The 25,417-nt window shown below is 42.3% G+C and overlaps 1 protein-coding gene across 5 annotated transcripts; it reads right to left on the bottom strand.

Annotated features, from left to right (window-relative positions):
- On the bottom strand, positions 1–25,136 carry LOC124253785 (tumor necrosis factor ligand superfamily member 15-like). Of its 5 annotated transcripts, none has more exons than XM_046687626.1 (7): positions 25,106–25,136; positions 3,522–3,600; positions 3,173–3,381; positions 2,851–2,881; positions 2,652–2,741; positions 800–939; positions 1–547 (listed from the first exon to the last, which is right to left on the bottom strand). In XM_046687626.1, the coding sequence occupies exons 2-7, from the start codon at positions 3,598–3,600 to the stop codon at positions 263–265; spliced, it is 834 nt and encodes a 277-aa protein (XP_046543582.1). In that variant the 5' UTR covers positions 25,106–25,136; the 3' UTR covers positions 1–262. The 5 variants fall into 5 exon arrangements, with proteins under 5 accessions (XP_046543582.1, XP_046543583.1, XP_046543581.1 ...); XM_046687627.1 differs by lacking the exon at positions 25,106–25,136 and adding an exon at positions 22,916–23,023 and having other exon boundaries at positions 3,173–3,392; XM_046687625.1 differs by lacking the exon at positions 25,106–25,136 and adding an exon at positions 22,916–23,023.
- Positions 25,137–25,417: the final 281 nt, after the last annotated feature.

Here is a 25,417-nt window from a genome sequence, read left to right as displayed (position 1 = left end):
TTTCTTAGAAGGTCATTGTAAATATTTGCAATGTCTCCCAATGTATATCCTATGCTATAGACAAATGTCATTCTGTATCGCTGGAGAGCTAAGCACCAGTAACTGTCAATGCCTTGCAATGTATCCAAACGTTCATCCGATGCTTTAGACAAATGTCATTCTGTATCGCCGGAGAGCTAACCACCAGTTCCACATGTCAATATCAACAAGACCAAAGCTCAAGTAGGTGTGCTGACATCCATTTTCCCAGGAAGACTGGACACTATATTAGGAACATCCCGAAATAGGTGGAGTGAGGTGTGCTGACATCGATGTTCCCAGGAACACTGGACTTGACCATGACCCTGGTGTTGGGTTCCAGGTAGAAGGTGGCCCCCAGGCTGCTGGTGGTGTAGGCGGTTCGTCCCCGTCTGATGCTGGGGGTGGACTGCAGGTTCCTCATCAGGGGAGTTGGTGCTTCCGCCAGCTCTGACGTCTTCTGTTTGACCACTGTGTGCAGGATCCGCCCATAGTCCAGTTCCTGGGTTCCGTTCCCACTGTAAACGATCTGTAATGATTGAGTGAGTATACTTTTACGCAGCTTTCATCGCAATTCCGTTCGTGTCCCTCCGCGTCAGATGAGCAGCGAAAGACGAGATTATATGTAAATATCATCTACATGAAAATATCACCGGTGAGTTGACATAATTAGTAATATACCTCATTTTAGTTATTGTTTACCATGACACAATATAGGTTACCATGATAAATATTCTATCTCATCCATGATAAATCCTGGCAGGCTGGTTTGTTTTTGTACCTGACTGTAGACATAGTAGTAGCCTCCCTTCCACACTGTCAGGCCGCCATCTTGGCAGGTGATCCCCTCATTAAGGAAGGCTGCATCGATGTCATGTCGCCAGGAGAGAATTTGTACGTCACCGTCATGAGGTCGGGGAACTGCCGTATAGCAATACTGATGGTTGATACTTGTGTTATAGAATGTATAACAATACTGATAGTTGTGTTATAGATGGTATAGCAATACTTATGGTTGATACTTGTGTTATAGAATGTATAACAATACTGATAGTTGATACTTGTGTTATAAATGGTACAGCAATACTGATGGTTGACATGTGTGTTATAGAATGTATAGCAATACTGATAGTTGATACTTGTGTTATAAATGGTACAGCAATACTGATGGTTGACATGTGTGTTGTAGAATGTATAGCAATACTGATAGTTGATACTTGTGTTATAGTAGTATATAGAATGGGGATACAATATAAAGTCTGACAAAAGCCTCTGTAAAGCTTGATTTATGAAATAAAGCTTTTGTCAGGCCCTTATCTCTCTCCGCTAGTGTGCATTCCACTTTTTGCTCGCCCCAAAACTTCCTGGTCACTATGACCGCGAACCGACACTTTCCTGGTCACGTGACACTATTCTGATCAACCTATATAATGTTGATCTCGGCGAAACAATTTAATGTGAATCTCTTATGATTTCTTATGTTTTCGTAATGGAGGTTTGTTGGGCTTGCTGTATCCCTTGGTTTATGTACTCTTTTTCTCGCCTTCGCTGATGGTGGTGCTTTTACGAGACTTGGTTCGAATCTCTTGTTTCATTTTGTGATATTTTGCGAGTTTAAAGAGGACCAAACGAAACTCATCCTCTGAGATTTATTGTCAGTGAGTGCGGTGGAAATATGGTCGTCTATTGCTTATAACTTTGCTTCGGCTAGAATTCTGATTTCATCGTGTTTCAATATTTTGCGATGTAATTTGCAAGATACAAACTTTACACACGATGAAATTTCAAAAGTCGACATTTAATATAAAACTATAAACTTTCATTTGCTAAGCATTTGCTAAGCACTGCTAAGCTAAAACACTCGATAAGCCACGGGTTGGTCGGTTTTCAACGCGAGTTTGGCATGTTTCGTTTCGGCGAGCTGTTTTTTCACTCGTTCCCATTCTAGTTTGCTAGGAATCACGTCGTTTTCTCTCAAGCATTCCTCGAACAAATCCCTATCCTTGCAGTGAAATAAGGCTACCCATCGCGTCCGGCAGTTCACCCTTAGCAGCCCTCCATTCCCCAAATCGTCCGTCAAAAAAATGAACGATCGTGCCTCTAACTTCTGATCAAAAGTATCAAGTGTACAAACCTTCCCGCCAACTCATGGTCAAATATACCGATTATTAAGTTTTAATATAAAATTTCAGTTATTTGATATCTCAAATTCGATACAGTTTTCCAGATACTGATGCCGAGATTTCCATGATTCCTTTAACGCTTGTCAGAAAATAAAATAATTAATACCTTGAAGTTCGTCAAAAAATAATTAATAGCCTATTCGCCGCGGAGAGTAGATATCAAATACTCTAATGGACATAAAGGTATTGCCCCACGGTCGTGTTGTGTACCTGCAGTCTGTTTCAGACATTTTAGCTGTGCATGCGGCCATCTGTCCAGTGAATGTAATGGTATTTCACTGTATAACAGCCTAATATATCGATACCTGACAAACTAATGGTTGATGTTATGAGCACGCAAACAACTATGTTCCAAGGCTGACAACCTTTGGAAATTAAGAAATGGTACTCTGCCATGTTTGCAGTCTCAATTCACTAACTGGTTATAATAGCTCGATGTGTGGACGTTACCTGTGGAGTTTAGGGTGACGTGTGCAGAGGCTTTGCCACTGTTACCGGACGTCTGGTACGTGCTCGCCACGCTCCGGCAGTGGTGCTCAACTGTAACAAAATATCTAACATTTGATATTGTGCGATATGTGTGCGATGTGCGTGTGCGTGTGCGTGTGCGTGTGCGTGTGTGTGTGTGTAGTATAAACTCCTCCTTTACCTCGGTTGGTTTCTTCCTTAAGCTTGCCCACCTGAAACACAAACCCTCTGGGTCAAAATGTTATATGTGCTACCTTAAACAATGGTTGTTTGAGGATTGAATGGTTGAGACCAGTGACCTGAGGTCCTACCTTTGATAAACATATGCTAAATGCCAGCGAACGACTACTAACAATATCCTTTAGGTACTGCTTTATATACATGTACGCACTGGGTTTTAATCCTTGGGCACCACGAAGAAAAGAAACATATGAGATGATACTTTCTTGCTCAGACAGAATGTGATTGATGACACAAACACTAACTGAAATGAAATTGTGTACCGTTGTGGTAATGACCTGCGATGCATTGAGACTGTATAGATGGTCACTTGACAGTCGACTGTGTGTCTGAAGGCGTACTACAACGCCGACCAGTGCTGCCAGCAGGACGACATTGAATACCGCCAATGCAACACCGAGGATGGACAGCTTGTTCATGTTGTGATCTTGTGTGGAGTGGTTGAACATCGTGAAAGGGAGGACGCATCTATCTACATGTAAAACGGTTGTAATGAAGAATATAATTATTGTTCAAATTATTCCAAACTCAATTAAAATGAAACATCTGCTTTATAAACAAGATATAGATGAACGTTTTCCTATAAATATACATCTCAGAATGCGTTCATACCTTGTGCTGTGTTGGCCGTCCATGACGTTGTCACTCCTGCACCACGTTGAGGTCCAGCACTGACAGGAGACGCGCACATCTGTTCCAAGTGAAATCAGTTAACATAAGCCCCACGACAAGGACCACAACACTTATACAAGAACAAAACATGCTCACCCAGGCCCCCAGGAATAAAACAGTGACAAATGGACCCCCGACACTGCATGACCTGCATCACCCAGGCCCCCGGGAATAAAACAGTGACAAATTGACATCCGACACTGCATGACCTGCATCACCCAGACACACAGGGAATAAAACAGTGACAAATGAACATCCGACACTGCATGACCTGCATCACCCAGACACACCGGGAATAAAACAGTGACAAATTGACATCCGACACTGCATGACCTGCATCACCCAGACACAGGGAATAAAACAGTGACAAATGAACATCCGACACTGCATGACCTGCATCACCCAGACACACCGGGAATAAAACAGTGACAAATTGACATCCGACACTGCATGACCTGCATCAAGTTCTTTGAAAAAGAACGACATTTCAGAATAAACAAGAGAATAAAATCAATGCAAGAGATTAGTCACACCCGCCAGTCGTACATCCGGAAACACGCTCCATAAACATACATCCAGTCACACATCGGGTAACACCCTTCAGTCACACATCAGGTAACACCCGCTAGTCACACATCAGGTAACAACATTCAGTCACACATCGCTTAACACCCGCCTGCCACACATAGGGTAACATCTGCCAGTAACACATCGGGTAACACCCGCCAGTCACACATCGGGTAACAACCTTCAGTCACACATCGGGTAACACCCTTTAGTCACACATCGTGTAACACCCTTCAGTCACACATCAGGTAACAACCTTCAGTCACACATCGTGTAACAACCTTCAGTCACACATCGGGTAACACCTTTCAGTCACACATCAGGTAACAACCTTCAGTCACACATCAGGTAACACCCTTCAGTCACACATCGGGTAGCACCCGCTAGTCACACATCGTGTAACAACCTTCAGTCACACATCAGGTAACAACCTTCAGTCACACATCAGGTAACACCCTTCAGTCACACATCGTGTAACAACCTTCAGTCACACATCGGGTAACACCTTTCAGTCACACATCAGGTAACAACCTTCAGTCACACATCGGGTAACACCCTTCAGTCACACATAGGGTAACACCCGCTAGTCACACATCGGGTAACACCCTTCACTCACACATCGGGTAACACCCTTCAGTCACACATCAGGTAACACCCGCTAGTCACACATCGGGTAACACCCTTCAGTCACACATCGGGTAACACCCTTCAATCACACATCGGGTAACACCCTTCAGTCACACATCGGGTAACACCCTTCAGTCACACTTCAGGTAACACCCTTCAGTCACACATCGGGTATCACCCTTCAGTCACACATAGGGTAAAACACTTCACTTACACATTGGATAACATCTGCCAGTAACACATCGCTTAACACCTGCCAGTCACACATAGGGTAACACCCGCCAGTCACACATCGGGTAACACCAGCTAGTCACACATCGGGTAACACCTTTCAGTCAAACATCGGGTAACACCCTTCAGTCACACATTGCTTCACACCCTTCAGTCATACATCGGGAAACACCCGACAGTCCCACACCAGGTAACATCCGCAAGTAACACATCGGGTAAAGCAAGTCAGACATTGGTTAACACCAGCGTGTCACACATCGGCTAACACCCTTCAGTCACAAATCGTGTAACATCCTTCAGTCACACATCGGGTAGAACCCTTCAGTAACACATGGGGTAACACTCTTCAGGCACACATCGGGTAGCACCCTTCAATCACACATCGGGTAACACCCTTCAGTCACACATTCGGTAACATCATTAGTCCCTGACATAGATCTCACTTAGAAACTTTACCATTAGACTCCCTGACACAGAACTCACTGCCAAACTTTACCATTTGACGCCCTGACATAGATCTCACTGCCACTCTCTACCATTACACGCCCTGACATAGATCTCACTGCCAAACTTACAATTACACTCCCTAAACCAGAACTCACTGACAAACTTACCATTAGACTCCTGACACAGAACTCGCTGCCGAACTTACAATTAGACTCCTTGCATAGATCTCACTGCCAAACTTTACCATTAGACTCCCTGACACAGATCTCACTGCCAAACTTTACACTTAAACTCCCTGAGATAGATCTCACTGACAAACTTTACCATTAGACTCCCTGACACAGATCTCACTGACAAACTTTACCATTAGATTCCCTGACAGAGAACTCACATCCAAACTTTACAATTAGACCCTCTGACACAGATCTCACTACCAAACTGTACCATTAGAACTCTCTGACATAGATCTCACTGCCAAACTTACCATTAGACTCCCTGACAGAGAACTCACTGACAAACTTACAATTAGACCCTCTCACATAGATCTCACTGACAAACTTTACCATTAGACTCCCTGACACAGATCTCACTGCCACTCTCTACCATTACACGCCCTGACATAGATCTCACTGCCAAACTTACAATTACACTCCCTAAACCAGAACTCACTGACAAACTTACCATTAGACTCCTGACACAGAACTCACTGCCAAACTTTACCATTAGACACCCTGACACAGATCTCACTGCCAAACTTTACCATTAGACTCCCTGACATAGATCTCACTGCAACAATTTACCATTACTCGCCCTGACATAGATCTCACTGACAAACTTTACCATTAGACTCCCTGACATAGATCTCACTGCCACACTTTACCATTACAAGCCCTGACATAGATCTCAATGCCAAACTTACTATTAGACTCCCTAAAACAGAACCCACTGACAAACTTTACCATTAGACTTCCTGAGATAGATCTCACTGCCAAACTTTACCATTAGACCCCCTGACACAGATTCACCGCCAAACTTTACCATTAGACTCCCTGACATAGATCTCACTGCAACAATTTACCATTACTCGCCCTGACATAGATCTCACTGACAAACTTACCATTAGACTCCCTAAAACAGAACTAACTGACAAACTTTACCATTAGACACCCTGACACAGATCTCACTGCCAAACTTTACCATTAGACCCCTCTGACATAGATCTCACTGCCACACTTACCATTAGACTCCCTAAAACAGAAAACACTAACAAACTTTAACATTAGACCCCCTGACATAGATCTGACTGACAAACTTTACCATTAGACTCCCTGACATAGATCTCACTGCAACAATTTACCATTACTCGCCCTGACATAGATCTCACTGACAAACTTTACCATTAGACTCCCTGACATAGATCTCACTGCCACACTTTACCATTACAAGCCCTGACATAGATCTCAATGCCAAACTTACTATTAGACTCCCTAAAACAGAACCCACTGACAAACTTTACCTTTAGACTTCCTGAGATAGATCTCACTGCCAAACTTTACCATTAGACCCCCTGACATAGATCTCACTGCCACACTTACCATTAGACTCCCTAAAACAGAACTAACTGACAAACTTTACCATTAGACACCCTGACACAGATCTCACTGCCAAACTTACCATTAGACCCCCTGACATAGACCTCACTGCCACACTTACCATTAGACTCCCTAAAACAGAAAACACTAACAAACTTTAACATTAGACCCCCTGACATAGATCTCACTGGCAAACTTTACCATTAGACCCCCTGACATAGATCTCACTGCCACACTTACCATTAGACTCCCTAAAACAGAAAACACAGACAAACTTTAACATTAGACATCCTGACACAGATCTCACTGCCAAACTTTACCATTAGACCCCCTGACATAGATCTCACTGCCACACTTACCATTAGACTCCCTAAAACAGAACTTACTGACAAACTTTACCATTAGATTCCTGACACAGAACTCACTTCCAAACTTTAACATTAGACCCTCTGACACAGATCTCACTGCCAAACTTTACTATTAGACTCTCTGACATAGATCTCACTGCCAAACTTACCATTAGACTCCCTGAAATAGATCTCACTGCCACACTTTACCATTACACGCCCTGACATAGATCTCACTGCCAAACCTACTATTAGACTCCCTAAAACAGAACTCACTCACAAACTTTACCATTAGACTTCCTGAGATAGATCTCACTGCCACACTTTACGATTAGACTCCCTGACATAGATCTCACTGCCAAACTTTACCATTAGATTCCTGAAACAGAACTCACATCCAAACTTTACCATTAGACCCTCTGACACAGATCTCACTGCCAAACTTTACTATTAGACTCTTTGACATAGATCTCACCGCCAAACTTACTATTAGACACCCTAGAACATAACTCAATGACACACTTTACCATTAGACTTCCTGAGATAGATCTGACTGCCAAACTTTACCATTAGACCCCCTGACATAGATCTCACTGCCAAACTTACTATTAGACTCCCTGACACAGAACTCACAGACGAACTTTACCATTAGACTTCCTGACATAGATATCACTGCCAAACGTTACGATTAGACTCCCTGACATAGATCTCACTGCCAAACTTTACCATTACACGCCCTTACATAGATCTCACTTAGAAACTTTACCATTAGACTCCCTGACACAGAACTCACTGCCACACTTTACCATTACACGACCTGACATAGATCTCACTGCCAAACTTTACCATTAGACCCCCTGGCATAGATCTCACTGTCACACTTACCATTAAACTCCCTAAAACAGAACTCACTGCCACACTTTACCATTAGACCCCCTGACATAGATCTCACTGCCAAACTTACCAGTAGACTCCTTGCATAGATCTCACTGCCAAACTTACGATTAGACTTTCTCACATAGATATCGCTGCCAAACTTTACGATTAGACTCCCTGACACAGAACTGACTGCCAAACTTTACCATTAGACACCCTGACATAGATCTCACTGCCAAACTATACCATTAGACGCCCTGACATAGATCTCACTGCCAAACTTACAATTACACTCCCTAAACCAGAACTCACTGACAAACTTACCATTAGACTCCTGACACAGAACTCACTGCCAAACTTTACCATTAGACACCCTGACACAGATCTCACTGCCAAACTTTACCATTAGACTCCCTGACATAGATCTCACTGCAACAATTTACCATTACTCGCCCTGACATAGATCTCACTGACAAACTTTACCATTAGACTCCCTGACATAGATCTCACTGCCACACTTTACCATTACAAGCCCTGACATAGATCTCAATGCCAAACTTACTATTAGACTCCCTAAAACAGAACCCACTGACAAACTTTACCATTAGACTTCCTGAGATAGATCTCACTGCAACAATTTACCATTACTCGCCCTGACATAGATCTCACTGACAAACTTTACCATTAGACTCCCTGACATAGATCTCACTGCCACACTTTACCATTACAAGCCCTGACATAGATCTCAATGCCAAACTTACTATTAGACTCCCTAAAACAGAACCCACTGACAAACTTTACCATTAGACTTCCTCAGATAGATCTCACTGCCAAACTTTACCATTAGACCCCCTGACATAGATCTCACTGCCACACTTACCATTACACTCCCTAAAACAGAACTAACTGACAAACCTTACCATTAGACCCCCTGACATAGATCTCACTGCCACACTTACCATTAGACTCCCTAAAACAGAAAACACAGACAAACTTTAACATTAGACCCCCTGACATAGATCTGACTGACAAACTTTACCATTAGACTCCCTGACATAGATCTCACTGCAACAATTTACCATTACTCGCCCTGACATAGATCTCACTGACAAACTTTACTATTAGACTCCCTGACATAGATCTCACTGCCACACTTTACCATTACAAGCCCTGACATAGATCTCACTGCCAAACTTACTATTAGACTCCCTAAAACAGAACCCACTGACAAACTTTACCATTAGACTTCCTGAGATAGATCTCACTGCCAAACTTTACCATTAGACCCCCTGACATAGATCTCACTGCCACACTTACCATTAGACTCCCTAAAACAGAAAACACTGACAAACTTTAACATTAGACCCCCTGACATAGATCTCTTTGGCAAACTTTACCATTACACCCCCTGACATAGATCTCACGGGCCACACTTACCATTAGACTCCCTAAAACAGAACTTACTGACAAACTTTACCATTAGATTTCTGACACAGAACTCACTTCCAAACTTTAACATTAGACCCTCTGACACAGATCTCACTGCCAAACTTTACTATTAGACTCTCTGACATAGATCTCACTGCCAAACTTACCATTAGACTCCCTGAAATAGATCTCACTGCCACATTTTACCATTACACGCCCTGACATAGATCTCACTGCCAAACCTACTATTAGACTCCCTAAAACAGAACTCACTCACAAACTTTACCATTAGACTTCCTGAGATAGATCTCACTGCCACACTTTACGATTAGACTCCCTGACATAGATCTCACTGCCAAACTTGACCATTGGACCCCCTGACATAAATCTCACTGCCAAACGTACCATTAGACTCCCTGACATAGATCTCACTGTCAAACTTTACCATTAGATTCCTGAAACAGAACTCACATCCAAACTTTACCATTAGACCCTCTGACACAGATCTCACTGCCAAACTTTACTATTAGACTCTTTGACATAGATCTCACTGCCAAACTTACCATTAGACACCCTAGAACATAACTCAATGACAAACTTTACCATTAGACTTCCTGAGATAGATCTGACTGCCAAACTTTACCATTAGATCCCCTGACATAGATCTCACTGCCAAACTTACTATTAGACTCCCTGACACAGAACTCACTGACAAACTTTACCATTAGACTTCCTGACATAGATATCACTGCCAAACGTTACGATTAGACTCCCTGACATAGATCTCACTGCCAAACTTTACCATTACACGCCCTTACATAGATCTCACTTAGAAACTTTACCATTAGACTCCCTGACACAGAACTCACTGCCACACTTTACCATTACACGACCTGACATAGATCTCACTGCCAAACTTTACCATTAGACCCCCTGGCATAGATCTCACTGTCACACTTACCATTAAACTCCCCTAAAACAGAACTCACTGCCACACTTTACCATTAGACCCCCTGACATAGATCTCACTGCCAAACTTACCAGTAGACTCCTTGCATAGATCTCACTGCCAAACTTTACCATTAGACTTCCTCAGATAGATCTCACTGCCAAACTTACGATTAGACTTCCTGTCTCAAAACTAACTGCCAAACTGTACCATTAGACTTCCTGACATGGATCTCACTGCCAAACTTTACCATTAGACTTCCCGATATAGATCTCACTGCCAAGCATACGGTTAGAGTTCCTGACACAAAAGTCACTGACAAACGTACCATTAGACTACCTGAAACAGGCCTTACTGCCAAACTTACCATTAGACTCCCTGACAGAACTCACTCACCAACTTTACCATTAGACTTCCTGATATAGATCTCACTGCCAAACCTACGAATAGACTTTCTGACATTGATCTCACAGCCAAACTTTACCATTAGACTCCCTGACACAGAACTCACTCCAAAACATTACCATTAAACCCCCTGACATAGATCTCACTGCCAAACTTTACCATTAGACTCCCTGACACAGATCTCACCGCCAAACTTAGCGTTTGACGCACTGACATAGATCTGACTTAGAAACTTTACCATTCGACTCCCTGACATAGATCTCACTGCCAAACATACCATTAGACTTCCTGACACAGATCTCACTGCCAAACTTTACTATTAGACTCTTTGACATAGATCTCACTGCCAAACTTACCATTAGACACCCTAGAACATAACTCAATGACAAACTTTACCATTAGACTTCCTGAGATAGATCTGACTGCCAAACTTTACCATTAGATCCCCTGACATAGATCTCACTGCCAAACTTACTATTAGACTCCCTGACACAGAACTCACTGACAAACTTTACCATTAGACTTCCTGACATAGATATCACTGCCAAACGTTACGATTAGACTCCCTGACATAGATCTCACTGCCAAACTTTACCATTACACGCCCTTACATAGATCTCACTTAGAAACTTTACCATTAGACTCCCTGACACAGAACTCACTGCCACACTTTACCATTACACGACCTGACATAGATCTCACTGCCAAACTTTACCATTAGACCCCCTGGCATAGATCTCACTGTCACACTTACCATTAAACTCCCTAAAACAGAACTCACTGCCACACTTTACCATTAGACCCCCTGACATAGATCTCACTGCCAAACTTACCAGTAGACTCCTTGCATAGATCTCACTGCCAAACTTACGATTAGACTTTCTCACATAGATATCGCTGCCAAACTTTACGATTAGACTCCCTGACACAGAACTGACTGCCAAACTTTACCATTAGACACCCTGACATAGATCTCACTGCCAAACTGTACCATTAGACGCCCTGACATAGATCTCACTGACAAACTTTACCATTAGACTCCCTGACATGGATCTCACTTAGAACCTTTACCATTAGACTTCCTGACACAGAACTGACTGCCAAACTTTACCATTAGACGCCCTGACATAAATCTCACTGCCAAACTTTACCATTAGACCCCCTGACATAGATCTCACTGCCAAACTTACCAGTAGACTCCTTGCATAGATCTCACTGCCAAACTTTACCATTAGACTTCCTCAGATAGATCTCACTGCCAAACTTACGATTAGACTTCCTGTCTCAAAACTAACTGCCAAACTGTACCATTAGACTTCCTGACATGGATCTCACTGCCAAACTTTACCATTAGACTTCCCGATATAGATCTCACTGCCAAGCATACGGTTAGAGTTCCTGACACAAAAGTCACTGACAAACGTACCATTAGACTACCTGAAACAGGCCTTACTGCCAAACTTACCATTAGACTCCCTGACAGAACTCACTCACCAACTTTACCATTAGACTTCCTGATATAGATCTCACTGCCAAACCTACGAATAGACTTTCTGACATTGATCTCACAGCCAAACTTTACCATTAGACTCCCTGACACAGAACTCACTCCAAAACATTACCATTAAACCCCCTGACATAGATCTCACTGCCAAACTTTACCATTAGACTCCCTGACACAGATCTCACCGCCAAACTTAGCGTTTGACGCACTGACATAGATCTGACTTAGAAACTTTACCATTCGACTCCCTGACATAGATCTCACTGCCAAACATACCATTAGACTTCCTGACACAGATCTCACTGACAACCTTTACCATTAGACTTCCTGACACAGATCTCACTGCCAAACTTACCATTAGAATACCTGACACAGAACTCACTGCCAAACGTTTTCATTAGAATTTCTGACACAGATCTCACTGACAAACTTACCTTTAGCTCTGAAACAGATCTCACCGACAAAATTACCTTTAGTCTCCCTGACATAGATCTCACTTCCAAAGTTATCATTAGACTTCCTGAAACAGAACTCACTGCCAAACTTTACCATTAGACTCCCTGACACAGATCTCACTGCCAAACTTTACCATTAGACTCCCTGACACAATTCTCACTGCCAAACTTTACCATTAGACTCCCTGACATAGATCTCACCGCCAAACTTGCCATTAGACTCCCTGACACAATTCTCACTGCCAAACTTTACCATTAGACTCCCTGACATAGATCTCACCGCCAAACTTACCATTAGACGCACTGACATAGATCTCACTTAGCAACTTTACCATTAGACTCCCTGACATAGATCTCACTGCCAAACTTACCATTAGGCTTCCTGACACAGATCTCACTGCCAAACTTACCATTAGAATACCTGACACAGAACTCACTGCCAAACTTTACCATTAGACTCCCTGACATAGACCGCACTGCCAAACTTTACCATTAGACTTCCTGACATAGATCTCACTGCCACACATTACCACCACTCGCCCTGACATAGATCTCACTGACAAAGTTGACCATTACACTCCCTGACATAGATCTCACTGCCAAACTTACCATTAGATTCCCTGACACAGATCTCACTGCCACACTCTGCCATTACACGCCATGACATAGATCTCACTGCCAAACTTACAATTATACTCCCTAAAACAGAACTCACTGACAAACTTTACCATTAGACTTCCTGACATGGATCTCACTGCCAAACTTTACCATTAGACTTCCTGATATAGATCTAACTGCCAAACTTACGATTAGATTTCCTGTCTCAAAACTCACTGCCAAACTTTACCATTAGAGTTCCTGACATGGATCTCACTGCCAAGCTTACGATTAGAATTCCTGACACAGATCTCACTGCCAAACATTACCATTAGACTCCCTAACAGAACTCACTCACAAAGTTTACCATTAGACTTCCTGATATAGATCTCACTGCCAAACTTACGATTAGACTTTCTGTCATAGATCTCACTGCCAAACTTTACCATTAGATTCCTGACACAGAACTCACTGCCACACTTTACCATTAGACCCTCTGACGCAGATCTCACTGCCAAACTTACCATTAGAATCCCTGACATAGATCTCACTGCCACACTTACCATTACACGCCCTGACATAGATCTGACTGACAAACTTACCATAAGACTCCCTAAAACAGAACTCACTGACACACTTTACCATTAGACTTCCTCAGATAGATCTCACTGTCAAACTTACCATTAGACTCCCTGACAGAGAACTCAGTGACAAAGTTTACCATTACACTCCCTGACATAGATCTCACTGCCAAGCTTACCATTAGACTTCCTGTCTCAAAACTCACTGCCAAACTTTACCATTAGAATTCCTGACACAGATCTCACTGCAAAACTTTACCATTAGACTTCCTGATATAGATCTCACTGCCACGCTTACGATTAGACTTCCTGGCACAGATCTTACTGAGAAATATTAACCATTAGACTCCTGACTCAGATCACACTGCCAAACTTACCATTAGACTCCCTAACGGAACTCACTCACCAACTTTACCATTAGACTTCCTGACACAGAACTCACTGCCAAACTTTACCATTAGACGCCCTGACATAGATCTCACTGCCAAACTTTACCATTAGACCCCCTGACATAGATCTCACTGCCAAATGTTACAAATAGATTCCCTGACACAAAACTCAGTGACGAACTTTATAATTAGACTCCCTGACAAAGATCTCACTGGCAATCTTTACCATTAGACTCCCTGACATAGATCTCACCGCCAAACTAGCCATTACACTCCCTGACACAGAACTCAGTGACAAACTTTACCATTAGACTCCCTGAGAGAGGACTCGCTGCCAATCTTTACCATTAGACTCCCTGACATAGATCTCACAGCCAAACTTACCATTAGACTCTCTGATATAGATCTCATTTGGACAATTTACCATTAGACTTCCTGACACAGATCTCACTGACAACCTTTACCATTAGACTTCCCGACAGAGATTTCAATGCCAAACTTACCATTAGAATACCTGACACAGAACTCACTGACAAACGTTGTCATTAGACTTCCTGACACAGATCTCACTGCCAAATGTGTCCATAGACTTCCTGACACAGATCTCACTGACAAACTTACCATTGGTCTCCCTGACATAGATCTCACTGCCAAACTTTACCATTAGACTCCGTGACATATATCTCACTTAGAAACTTTACCATTAGACTCCCTGAGACAGAACTCACTGCCAAACATTACAATTACACGCCCTGACACAGATCTCACTGCCAAACTTTACCATAAGACTCCCTGCCATACACCTCACTGCGAAACTTTCCATTACACTCTCTGACATAGATCTCACTGACAAACCTTACCATTAGACTTCCTGATATAGACCTCACTGCCAGACGTACGATTAGACTTCCTGACATAGATCTCACTGACAAACTTTACCATTAGACTCCCTGACATAGATCTCACTGCCAAACGTGTCCATTAGACTTCCCGACACAGACCTCACTGACAAACTTACCATTAGCTCTGAAACAGATCTCACTGACAAACTTACCATTAGTCTCCCTGACATAGATCTCACTGCCAAACTTTACCATTAGACTTCCTGATATAGATCTAACTGCCAAACTTACGATTAGACTTCCTGTCTCAAAACTCACTGCCAAACTTTACCATTAGAGTTCCTGACATGGATCTCACTGCCAAGCTTACGATTAGAATTCCTGACACAGATCTCACTGCCAAACATTACCATTAGACTCCCTAACAGAACTCACTCACAAAGTTTACCATTAGACTTCCTGATATAGATCTCACTGCCAAACTTTACCATTAGATTCCTGACACAGAACTCACTGCCACACTTTACCATTAGACCCTCTGACGCACATCTCACTGCCAAACTTACCATTAGAATCCCTGACATAGATCTCACTGCCACACTTACCATTACACGCCCTGACATAGATCTGACTGACAAACTTACCATAAGACTCCCTAAAACAGAACTCAATGCCAAACTTTACCATTAGACTCCCTGACAGAGAACTCAGTGACAAAGTTTACCATTACACTCCCTGACATAGATCTCACTGCCAAGCTTACCATTAGACTTCCTGTCTCAAAACTCACTGCCAAACTTTACCATTAGAATTCCTGACACAGATCTCACTGCAAAACTTTACCATTAGACTTCCTGATATAGATCTCACTGCCACGCTTACGATTAGACTTCCTGGCACAGATCTTACTGAGAAATATTAACCATTAGACTCCTGACTCAGATCACACTGCCAAACTTACCATTAGACTCCCTAACGGAACTCACTCACCAACTTTACCATTAGACTTCCTGACACAGAACTCACTGCCAAACTTTACCATTAGACGCCCTGACATAGATCTCACTGCCAAACTTTACCATTAGACCCCCTGACATAGATCTCACTGCCAAACTTTACCATTAGACTTCCTGACACAGATCTCACTGCCAAATGTTACAAATAGATTCCCTGACACAAAACTCAGTGACGAACTTTATAATTAGACTCCCTGACAAAGATCTCACTGGCAAACTTTCCCATTAGACCCCCTGACATAGATCTCACCGCCAAACTAACCATTACACTCCCTGACACAGAACTCAGTGACAAACTTTACCATTAGACTCCCTGAGAGAGAACTCGCTGCCAATCTTTACCATTAGACTCCCTGACATAGATCTCACCGCCAAACTTACCATTAGACTCTCTGATATAGATCTCATTTGCACAATTTACCATTAGACTTCCTGACACAGATCTCACTGACAACCTTTACTATTAGACTTCCCGACAGAGATTTCAATGCCAAACTTACCATTAGAATACCTGAGACAGAACTCACTGACAAACGTTGTCATTAGACTTCCTGACACAGATCTCACTGACAGACTTACCATTAGCTCTGACACAGATCTCACTTACAAACTTACCTTTAGTCTCCCTGACATAGATCTCACTGCCAAACTTACCATTTGACTTCCTGACTCAAAACTCACTGCCAAACTTTACCATTAGACTTCTTCACATGGATCTCAATGCCAAACTTACCATTAGACTTCCTGAAACAGAACTCACTGCCAAACTTTACCATTAGACTTCCTGACATGGATCTCACTGGCAAACTTTACCATTAGACTCCCTGACATGGATCTCACTGGCAAACTTTACCATTAGACTCCCTGACATGGATCTCAATGCCAAACTTACCATTAGACTTCCTGAAACACAACTCATTGCCAAACTTTACCATTAGACTTCCTGACATAGATCTCACTGCCAAGCTTACGATTAGACTTCCTGACTCAAAACACAACTCATTGCCAAACTTACCATTAGACTCCCTAACAGAACTCACTCACAAACTTTACCATTAGACTTCCTGATATAGATCTCACTGCCAAACTTACGATTAGGCTTTCTGACATAGATCTCACTGCCAAACTTTACCATTAGACTCCCTGACATAGATCTCACTTCGAAACTTTACCATTAGACTCCCTGACACAGAACTCACTGCCACACTTTACCATTAGACTCCCTGATATAGATATCACTGCCAAACTTACGATTAGACTTCCTCACATAGATCTCACTGCCAAACGTACCATTAGACTACCTGACACAGATCTCACTGAGAAACGTACCATTAGACTCCCTGACACAGATCGCACTGCCAAACTTACAATTAGACCCCATGACAGAGATCTCACTGCCAAACTTACCATGAGACTCCTTGACACAGATTACACTGACAGGCTTATACCATTAGACTCCCTGACATAAATCTCACTGCCGAACTTACCATTAGAGTCCCTGACACAGATCTCACTGCCAAACTTACGATTAGACTTCCTAACAGAACTCACTGCCAAACTTACAATTAGCTCTGACACAGATTTCACCGACAAATTTACCATCAGTCTCCCTGACATAGATCTCACTGCCAAACTTACTATTAGACTTCCTGACGCAAAACTCACTGACAAACTTACCATTAGACTCCCTGACACAGATCTCATTGCCAAAGTTTACCATTAGACTTCCTGACACAGATCTCAGTGACAACCTTTACCATTAGACTTCCTGACACAGATCTCACTGACAACCTTTACCATTAGACATCCTGACACAGAACTCACTGCCAAACCTACCATTAGCTCTGACACAGATCTCACCGACAAACTTACCATCAGTCTCCCTGACATAGATCTCACTGACAAACCTTACCATTAGACTTCCTGATATAGACCTCACTGCCAGACGTACGATTAGACTTCCTGACGCAAAACTTACTGACAAACTTACCATTAGCTCTGACACAGATATCATTGACAAACCTACCATTAGACTCCTGACATGGATCTCACTGACAAAGTTACCATTAGCTCTGACACAGATCTCACCGACAAACTTACCATCAGTCTCCCTCACATAGATTTCACTGCCAAACTTACTTTTAGACTTCCTGACGCAAAACTCACTGCCAAACTTAACCATTTGACATCCTGATATAGACCTCACTGCCAAACGTACGATTAGACTTCCTGATATAGATCTCACTACCAAACTTTACCATTAGACACCCTGACATAGATCTCACTCTCAAACGTACCATTAGACTTCCTAACACAGATCTCACTTTCAACTTTACCATTAGACTCCCTGACATAGATCTCACTGCCAAATGTGTCCATAGACTTCCTGACACAGATCTCACTGACAAACTTACCATTGGTCTCCCTGACATAGATCTCACTGCCAAACTTTACCATTAGACTCCGTGACATATATCTCACTTAGAAACTTTACCATTAGACTCCCTGAGACAGAACTCACTGCCAAACATTACAATTACACGCCCTGACACAGATCTCACTGCCAAACTTTACCATAAGACTCCCTGCCATACACCTCACTGCGAAACTTTCCATTACACTCTCTGACATAGATCTCACTGACAAACCTTACCATTAGACTTCCTGATATAGACCTCACTGCCAGACGTACGATTAGACTTCCTGACATAGATCTCACTGACAAACTTTACCATTAGACTCCCTGACATAGATGTCACTGCCAAACGTGTCCATTAGACTTCCCGACACAGACCTCACTGACAAACTTACCATTAGCTCTGAAACAGATCTCACTGACAAACTTACCATTAGTCTCCCTGACACAAATCTCACTGCCAAACTTACCATTAGGCTTCCTGACACAAATCTCACTGCCAAACTTACCATTAGGCTTCCTGACACAGATCTCACTGACAATCTTTACCATTCGGCTTCCTGACACAGATTTCACTGCCAAACTTACCATTAGAATACCTGGCACAGAACTCACTGCGAAACGTTTCCATCAGACTTCCTCACACAGAACTCACTGACAAACGTACCATTGGCTCTGACACAGACCTCACTGACAAAGTTACCATTAGACTTCCTGACGCAAAACTTACTGACAAACTTACCATTACACTTCCTGAAACAGAACTCACTGACAAACTTTACCATTAGACTTCCTGATATAGAACTCACTGACAAACTTACCATTAGCTCTGACACAGATATCATTGACAAACCTACCATTAGACTCCTGACATGGATCTCACTGACAAAGTTACCATTAGACTTCCTGACGCAAAACTTACTGACAAACTTACCATTACACTTCCTGAAACAGAACTCACTGACAAACATTACCATTAGACTTTCTGATATAGATCTCACTGCCAACCTTACGATTAGCCTTCCTGACAGAAAACTGGCTGCCAAACTTACCATTAGACTCCCTGACACAGATCTTACTGACAAACTTTCCCATTAGATTCCCTGACACAGATCTCACTGCCAAACTTTCCATTAGAATCCCTGACACAGATCTCACTGACAAACTTACCATTAGCTCTGACACAGATCTCACTGACAAACTTACCATTAGTCTCCCTGACATAGACCTCACAGCCGAACTTACCATTAGACTTCCTGGCACAGATCTCACTGACAACCTTTACCATTAGACCTCCTGACACAGATCTCAGTGACAACCTTTACCATTATGCTTCCTGACACAGATCTCACTGACAACCTTTACCATTAGACATCCTGACACAGAAGTCTCTGCCAAACGTTTCCATTAGACTTCCAGACACAGATCTCACTGACAAACTTACAATTAGCTCTGATACAGATCTCACTCACAAACTTACGATTAGTCTCCCTGACATAGATCTTACTCCAAATCTTACCATTAGACTTCCTGACGCAAAACTCACTGAAAAACTTACCATTAGACTTTTCCTGAAACAGATCTCAAATCCAACCTTTACCATTAGACTTCCTGACATAGATCCAACTGCCAAACTTACCATTAGACTACCTGATATAGATTTCACTGACACAATTTTCCATTATACTTCCTGACAATGATCTCACTGCCAAACTTACGATTAGACTTTCTGACATAGATCTCACTGCCAAATTTAACCATTAGACTCCCTGAGACAGAACTCACTGCCAAACATTACCATTACACTCCCTGACACAGATTTCACTGCATAAACTTTACCATTAGACTCCCTGACACAGATCTCACTGACAAAGTTACCATTAGACTTCCTGACGCAAAACTCCCTGACAAACTTACCATTAGACTTCCTGAAACAGAACTCATTGCCAAACTTTTCCATTATACTTCCTGACAATGATCTCACTGCCAAACTTACGATTAGACTTTCTAACATAGATCTCACTGCCAAACTTTACCATTGGCCTCCCTGAGACAGAACTCACTGCCAAACTTTACCATTAGACGCCCTGATCTAGATCTCACTGCCAAACTTACAATTAGACCCCATGACATAGATCTCACTGCCAAAACTTAACTTTAGACTCCTTGACACAGATGTCACTGACAAGCTTTTACAATTAGACTCCCTGACATAAATCTCACTGCCAAACTTACCATTAGACTCCCTGACTTAGATCACATCGCCAAATTTAACAATTAGACTCCCTGACATAGATCTCACTGACAAACTTACCATTAGACTTCCTGAAACAGAACTCACTGCCAAACTTTACCATTAGACTTCCTGACATAGAACTCACTGACAAACTTACCATTAGCTCTGACACAGATCTCACTGACAAACTTTACCATTAGACTTCCTGATATAGATCTCACTGCCAAACTTACCATTAGACTTATTAACACAGATCTCACTGCCAAACTTTACCATTAGACTCCCTGACATAGATCTCACTGACAAACTTACCATTAGACTCCCTGACATAGATCTTACTGCCAAACTTTACCTTTAGACTCCCTGACACAGATCCCACTGCCAAACTTACCATTTGACTCCCTGAAACAGATCTCACTGCAAAACTTTACCATTACACGCCCTGACATAGACCTCACTGCCAAACTTACTTCTAGACTCCCTGACATAGATCTCACTGCCAAATTTTACCATTAGACTCCCTGACACAGAACTCACTGACAAACTTTACCATTAGACACCCTGACACAGAACTCACTGACAAACTTTACCATTAGACACCCTGACATAAATCTTACTGCCATACTTTACCATTAGACTCCCTGACACAGAACTCACTGACAAACTTTACCATTAGACACCCTGACACAGAACTCACTGACAAACTTTACCATTAGACTCCCTGACATAGATCTCACTGCCAAACTTACCATTAGACTCCTGACATAGATCTCACCGCCAAACTTTACCATTAGACTCCCTGACATAAATCTTACTGCCAAACTTTACCATTAGACTCCCTGACAAAGATCTCACTGCCATACTTTACCATTACACGCCCTGACATAGATCTCACTGCCAAACTTACCATTAGACTCCTGACATAGATCTTACTGCCAAACTTTACCATTAGACTCCCTGACACAGAACTCACTGACAAACTTTACCATTAGACTCCCTGACAGGGGACTCACTGCCAAACTTTACCATTAGACTTCCTGATATAGATATCACTGCCAAACTTACGATTAGACTTCCTCACATAGATCTCACTGCCAAACGTACCATTAGACTCCCTGACAGGGGACTCACTGCCAAACTTTACCATTAGACTTCCTGATATAGATATCACTGCCAAACTTACGATTAGACTTCCTCACATAGATCTCACTGAGAAACGTACCATTAGACTCCCTGACACAGATCTCACTGTCAAACTTTACCATTAGACACCCTGACACAGATCTCACTGACAACCTTTACCATTAGACTTCCTGACACAGATCTCACTGCCAAACTTACCATTAGAATCCCTGACACAGATCTCACTGACAAACTTACCATTAGACTCCCTGACACAGAACTCACTGCCAAACTTTTCAATTAGACTTCCTGACACAGACCTCATGTATTTTTATAACATGACGTAGTGAACATTCCCCGAGAATTGTGTTTTATATAGTTAAATCTGTCCAGCACGCGGAAGCAGCTGGTCAGTTCAGTACACATACATCAACTGGTTGAGTTGATACAAATGCCGTTTTCGGAGAAGTTTCCCCATGTACAATATACACAGTAAACTGAAGTGAGTTGGTTTGGGTCGCAATAGCTCACTTACATAGGAAACTGATGAGAGTGTATCTGGGCAGCCAATCAATACCCCATAGTTAAACAAGGATACCTAACTCAGATACTGTATACCGTTATTCTGCTTGAAACTACGGTTCTGTTGTTTACACATGTTTATGTACATTAATACCGTATACCATAATACCATAATACATACATACCTAAATTGTGAGACTCTGTCTGTGTTGTTACGTAACCAATCTGCCCACAACTAGGCTTGTTGACTGCTTCGTGTATCCGCCTGCGCAGTCACCAGCCACTAATCACCGCTATGTGGGTCAACCAATGGAAACACGGGATATTGTATGCGGGTTAATTCATACACGCAACAGTGGGACATACTACTGGTGTCGATACTCGCAGCCTGATGTTGATGCTAGCCCTACACCTGGTATTCCGACAGTATCACAAACCAATACTTCATATGGTAATAACCACCTCACATGGAAGCGGAAGTATCAGTAGATGTTACGCCTACGTCGATTTAGGTTGAATTAACAGATATGACTGAACGCATAAATAACATCCGCATCTGCTCTACAGGTAGGTCTATGATTCTTCACACGACCTATGACATATCATAGCTCAGGATGTCCTGTAATGTTATTGAGATATGTGCATAACATGGGTAGCATAAGCTGAGTAATGAATTGTGTTTCCACACGCCATTCTGAATCTGTTTCCCATCCAGAATGGCCATGAGTTGTTGACCTTGTTGTGTAACACAATATGCACCAAATCCTTAACAAGGAGAGATTAAAGCGTTGACAGTCGTCTCTTGTGCTTTGACATACCACAAATAGATGATTTTGTAATTACCCGCTTTATGCATGTGAGTCAAATTGGGCAAACTTTAGATAACTGCATATATATCTCTACAAGATACCATGCATCCATCCAGTCAGGCACATGATGTAAAGATACCCCTATACTGCAGGTGCTGAATCTCTGCAAACACACACAATGATTTTGACTGAACAAACAATTCCCCAATCCCCCCTACTATGGCTTTGCATTGCAAAAACAAAGCCACTTGCAAAAGCTGAACACGATCCGAAAAACATAGAACTATCGGATCGGATCTGCGGGCAGGCCCGTTATGCATAACCAATTCAATTCCCGAGGAGAACTAAGCTGGACATCCCTGTGAGTCATCAGTGTATGTGAACTGGACGTGTTGCATGATCGCATGACCAGGAACCTGGAACCTACTGCATACACTGTTGTATCAATACACTGCCGTATCAAAACACTGCTGTATACATACACTGCCGTATCCATACACTGTTGTATCCAAACACTGTTGTATCTATACACAACGAGGAGAGTTCTATGGATATACAACTTTAATATAATATGAGCAACGTTTCGGTGTAGGATCTGGTTTGATTTATTATTTCAAGTGATCTCATTTGGGCGCAGAGCATTTAAAACTAAAGGGCAGATAATTACAGGTGATTAAAGGGCAGATAATTACAGGTGCTTTGTCACATGTTTCGAAGGTCTCGTGGCGACATGCATGGTCGTCAGGCAAGTTAGTATGTTCGTCTTCATGAGAGCGCATATAAAACGGCAAGAAAACATCATGAATTGATATGTTTGCAATGATTTGGTAACCATATAAGTTATTGTAAGTGAATAAATGAAAACTATGCAGTCCGTAATACGTTATGACTAAGTTATGTACTGTTGTAAACATTTGACATTACTGCTGTATGTGAATCTAAGTTAGTTTTGTTTATTGTTACAGTCAATCTCATCTCAAGTCAACTCAATACAACCAATCTTCTACTGATTAAAGATATGACTTCGCTCTCTCTCATAATCATCGTTCGTTAGTTATTCTGGCACACTTAATGAGGTTGATGTACAAGGTTGGACTGACTGAGTTTTAGTTTTACGCCGCTTTTAGCAATATTCCAGCAATATCACGGCGTGGGACACCAGAAATAGGCTTAACAAATTGTGCCCATGTGGGGAATCGAACCCGGGGCCTTCGGCGTGACGAGCCAACGCTTTAACCACTAGGCTACCCCACCGCCCCTACAAGGTTGGAGGATGTTTACACAAGAAGTCAATTGTTACACAATCAGTGTAAGCTATGGGGGGATTATTGGGAGGAAGCCAGTGATATGAAAGACAGGAGAATAATGGGATTAAGATTGCTTGGTGATAAGTTGGTTGTAGGCAGCTGTTGTGTTTATGTGTTGTGTTTATCGATACCCCGTAATTAAACAAGGATACCTAACTCAGATACTGTATACCGTTATTCTGCTTGGAACTACGGTTCTGTTGTTTACACATTTATGTACATTAATACCGTATACCATAATACCATAATACATACATACCTAAATTGTGAGACTCTGTCTGTGTTGTTACGTAACCAATCTGCCCACAACTAGGCTTGTTGACTGCTTCGTGTATCCGCCTGCGCAGTCACCAGCCACTAATCACCGCTATGTGGGTCAACCAATGGAAACACGGGATATTGTATGCGGGTTAATTCTTATCAAGCAACAGTGGGACGTACTACTGGTGTCGATACTCGCAGCCTGATGTTGATGCTAGCCCTACACCTGGTATTCCGACAGTATCACAAACCAATACTTCATATGGTAATAACCACCTCACATGGAAGCGGAAGTATCAGTAGATGTTAC

This window comes from Haliotis rubra, unplaced genomic scaffold (assembly GCF_003918875.1).
Source record: "Haliotis rubra isolate DU_JTF1 unplaced genomic scaffold, ASM391887v1 Scf551, whole genome shotgun sequence".
In the NCBI taxonomy this organism is placed as follows: domain Eukaryota; kingdom Metazoa; phylum Mollusca; class Gastropoda; order Lepetellida; family Haliotidae; genus Haliotis; species Haliotis rubra.
Note: the sequence above shows the minus strand (reverse complement) of the source record. Positions and strands in the feature narration are given on the sequence as shown.

Bases quoted from the DNA above. Each gene is read 5' to 3' on its own strand.
- LOC124253785 (XM_046687624.1), bottom strand. The intron at 3,382-3,521 runs GTATGAACGCAT...TTTTACATGTAG, and splicing joins GACGGCCAACACAGCACAAG to ATAGATGCGTCCTCCCTTTC. The intron at 548-799 runs GTACAAAAACAA...CAATCATTACAG, and splicing joins ACTACTATGTCTACAGTCAG to ATCGTTTACAGTGGGAACGG.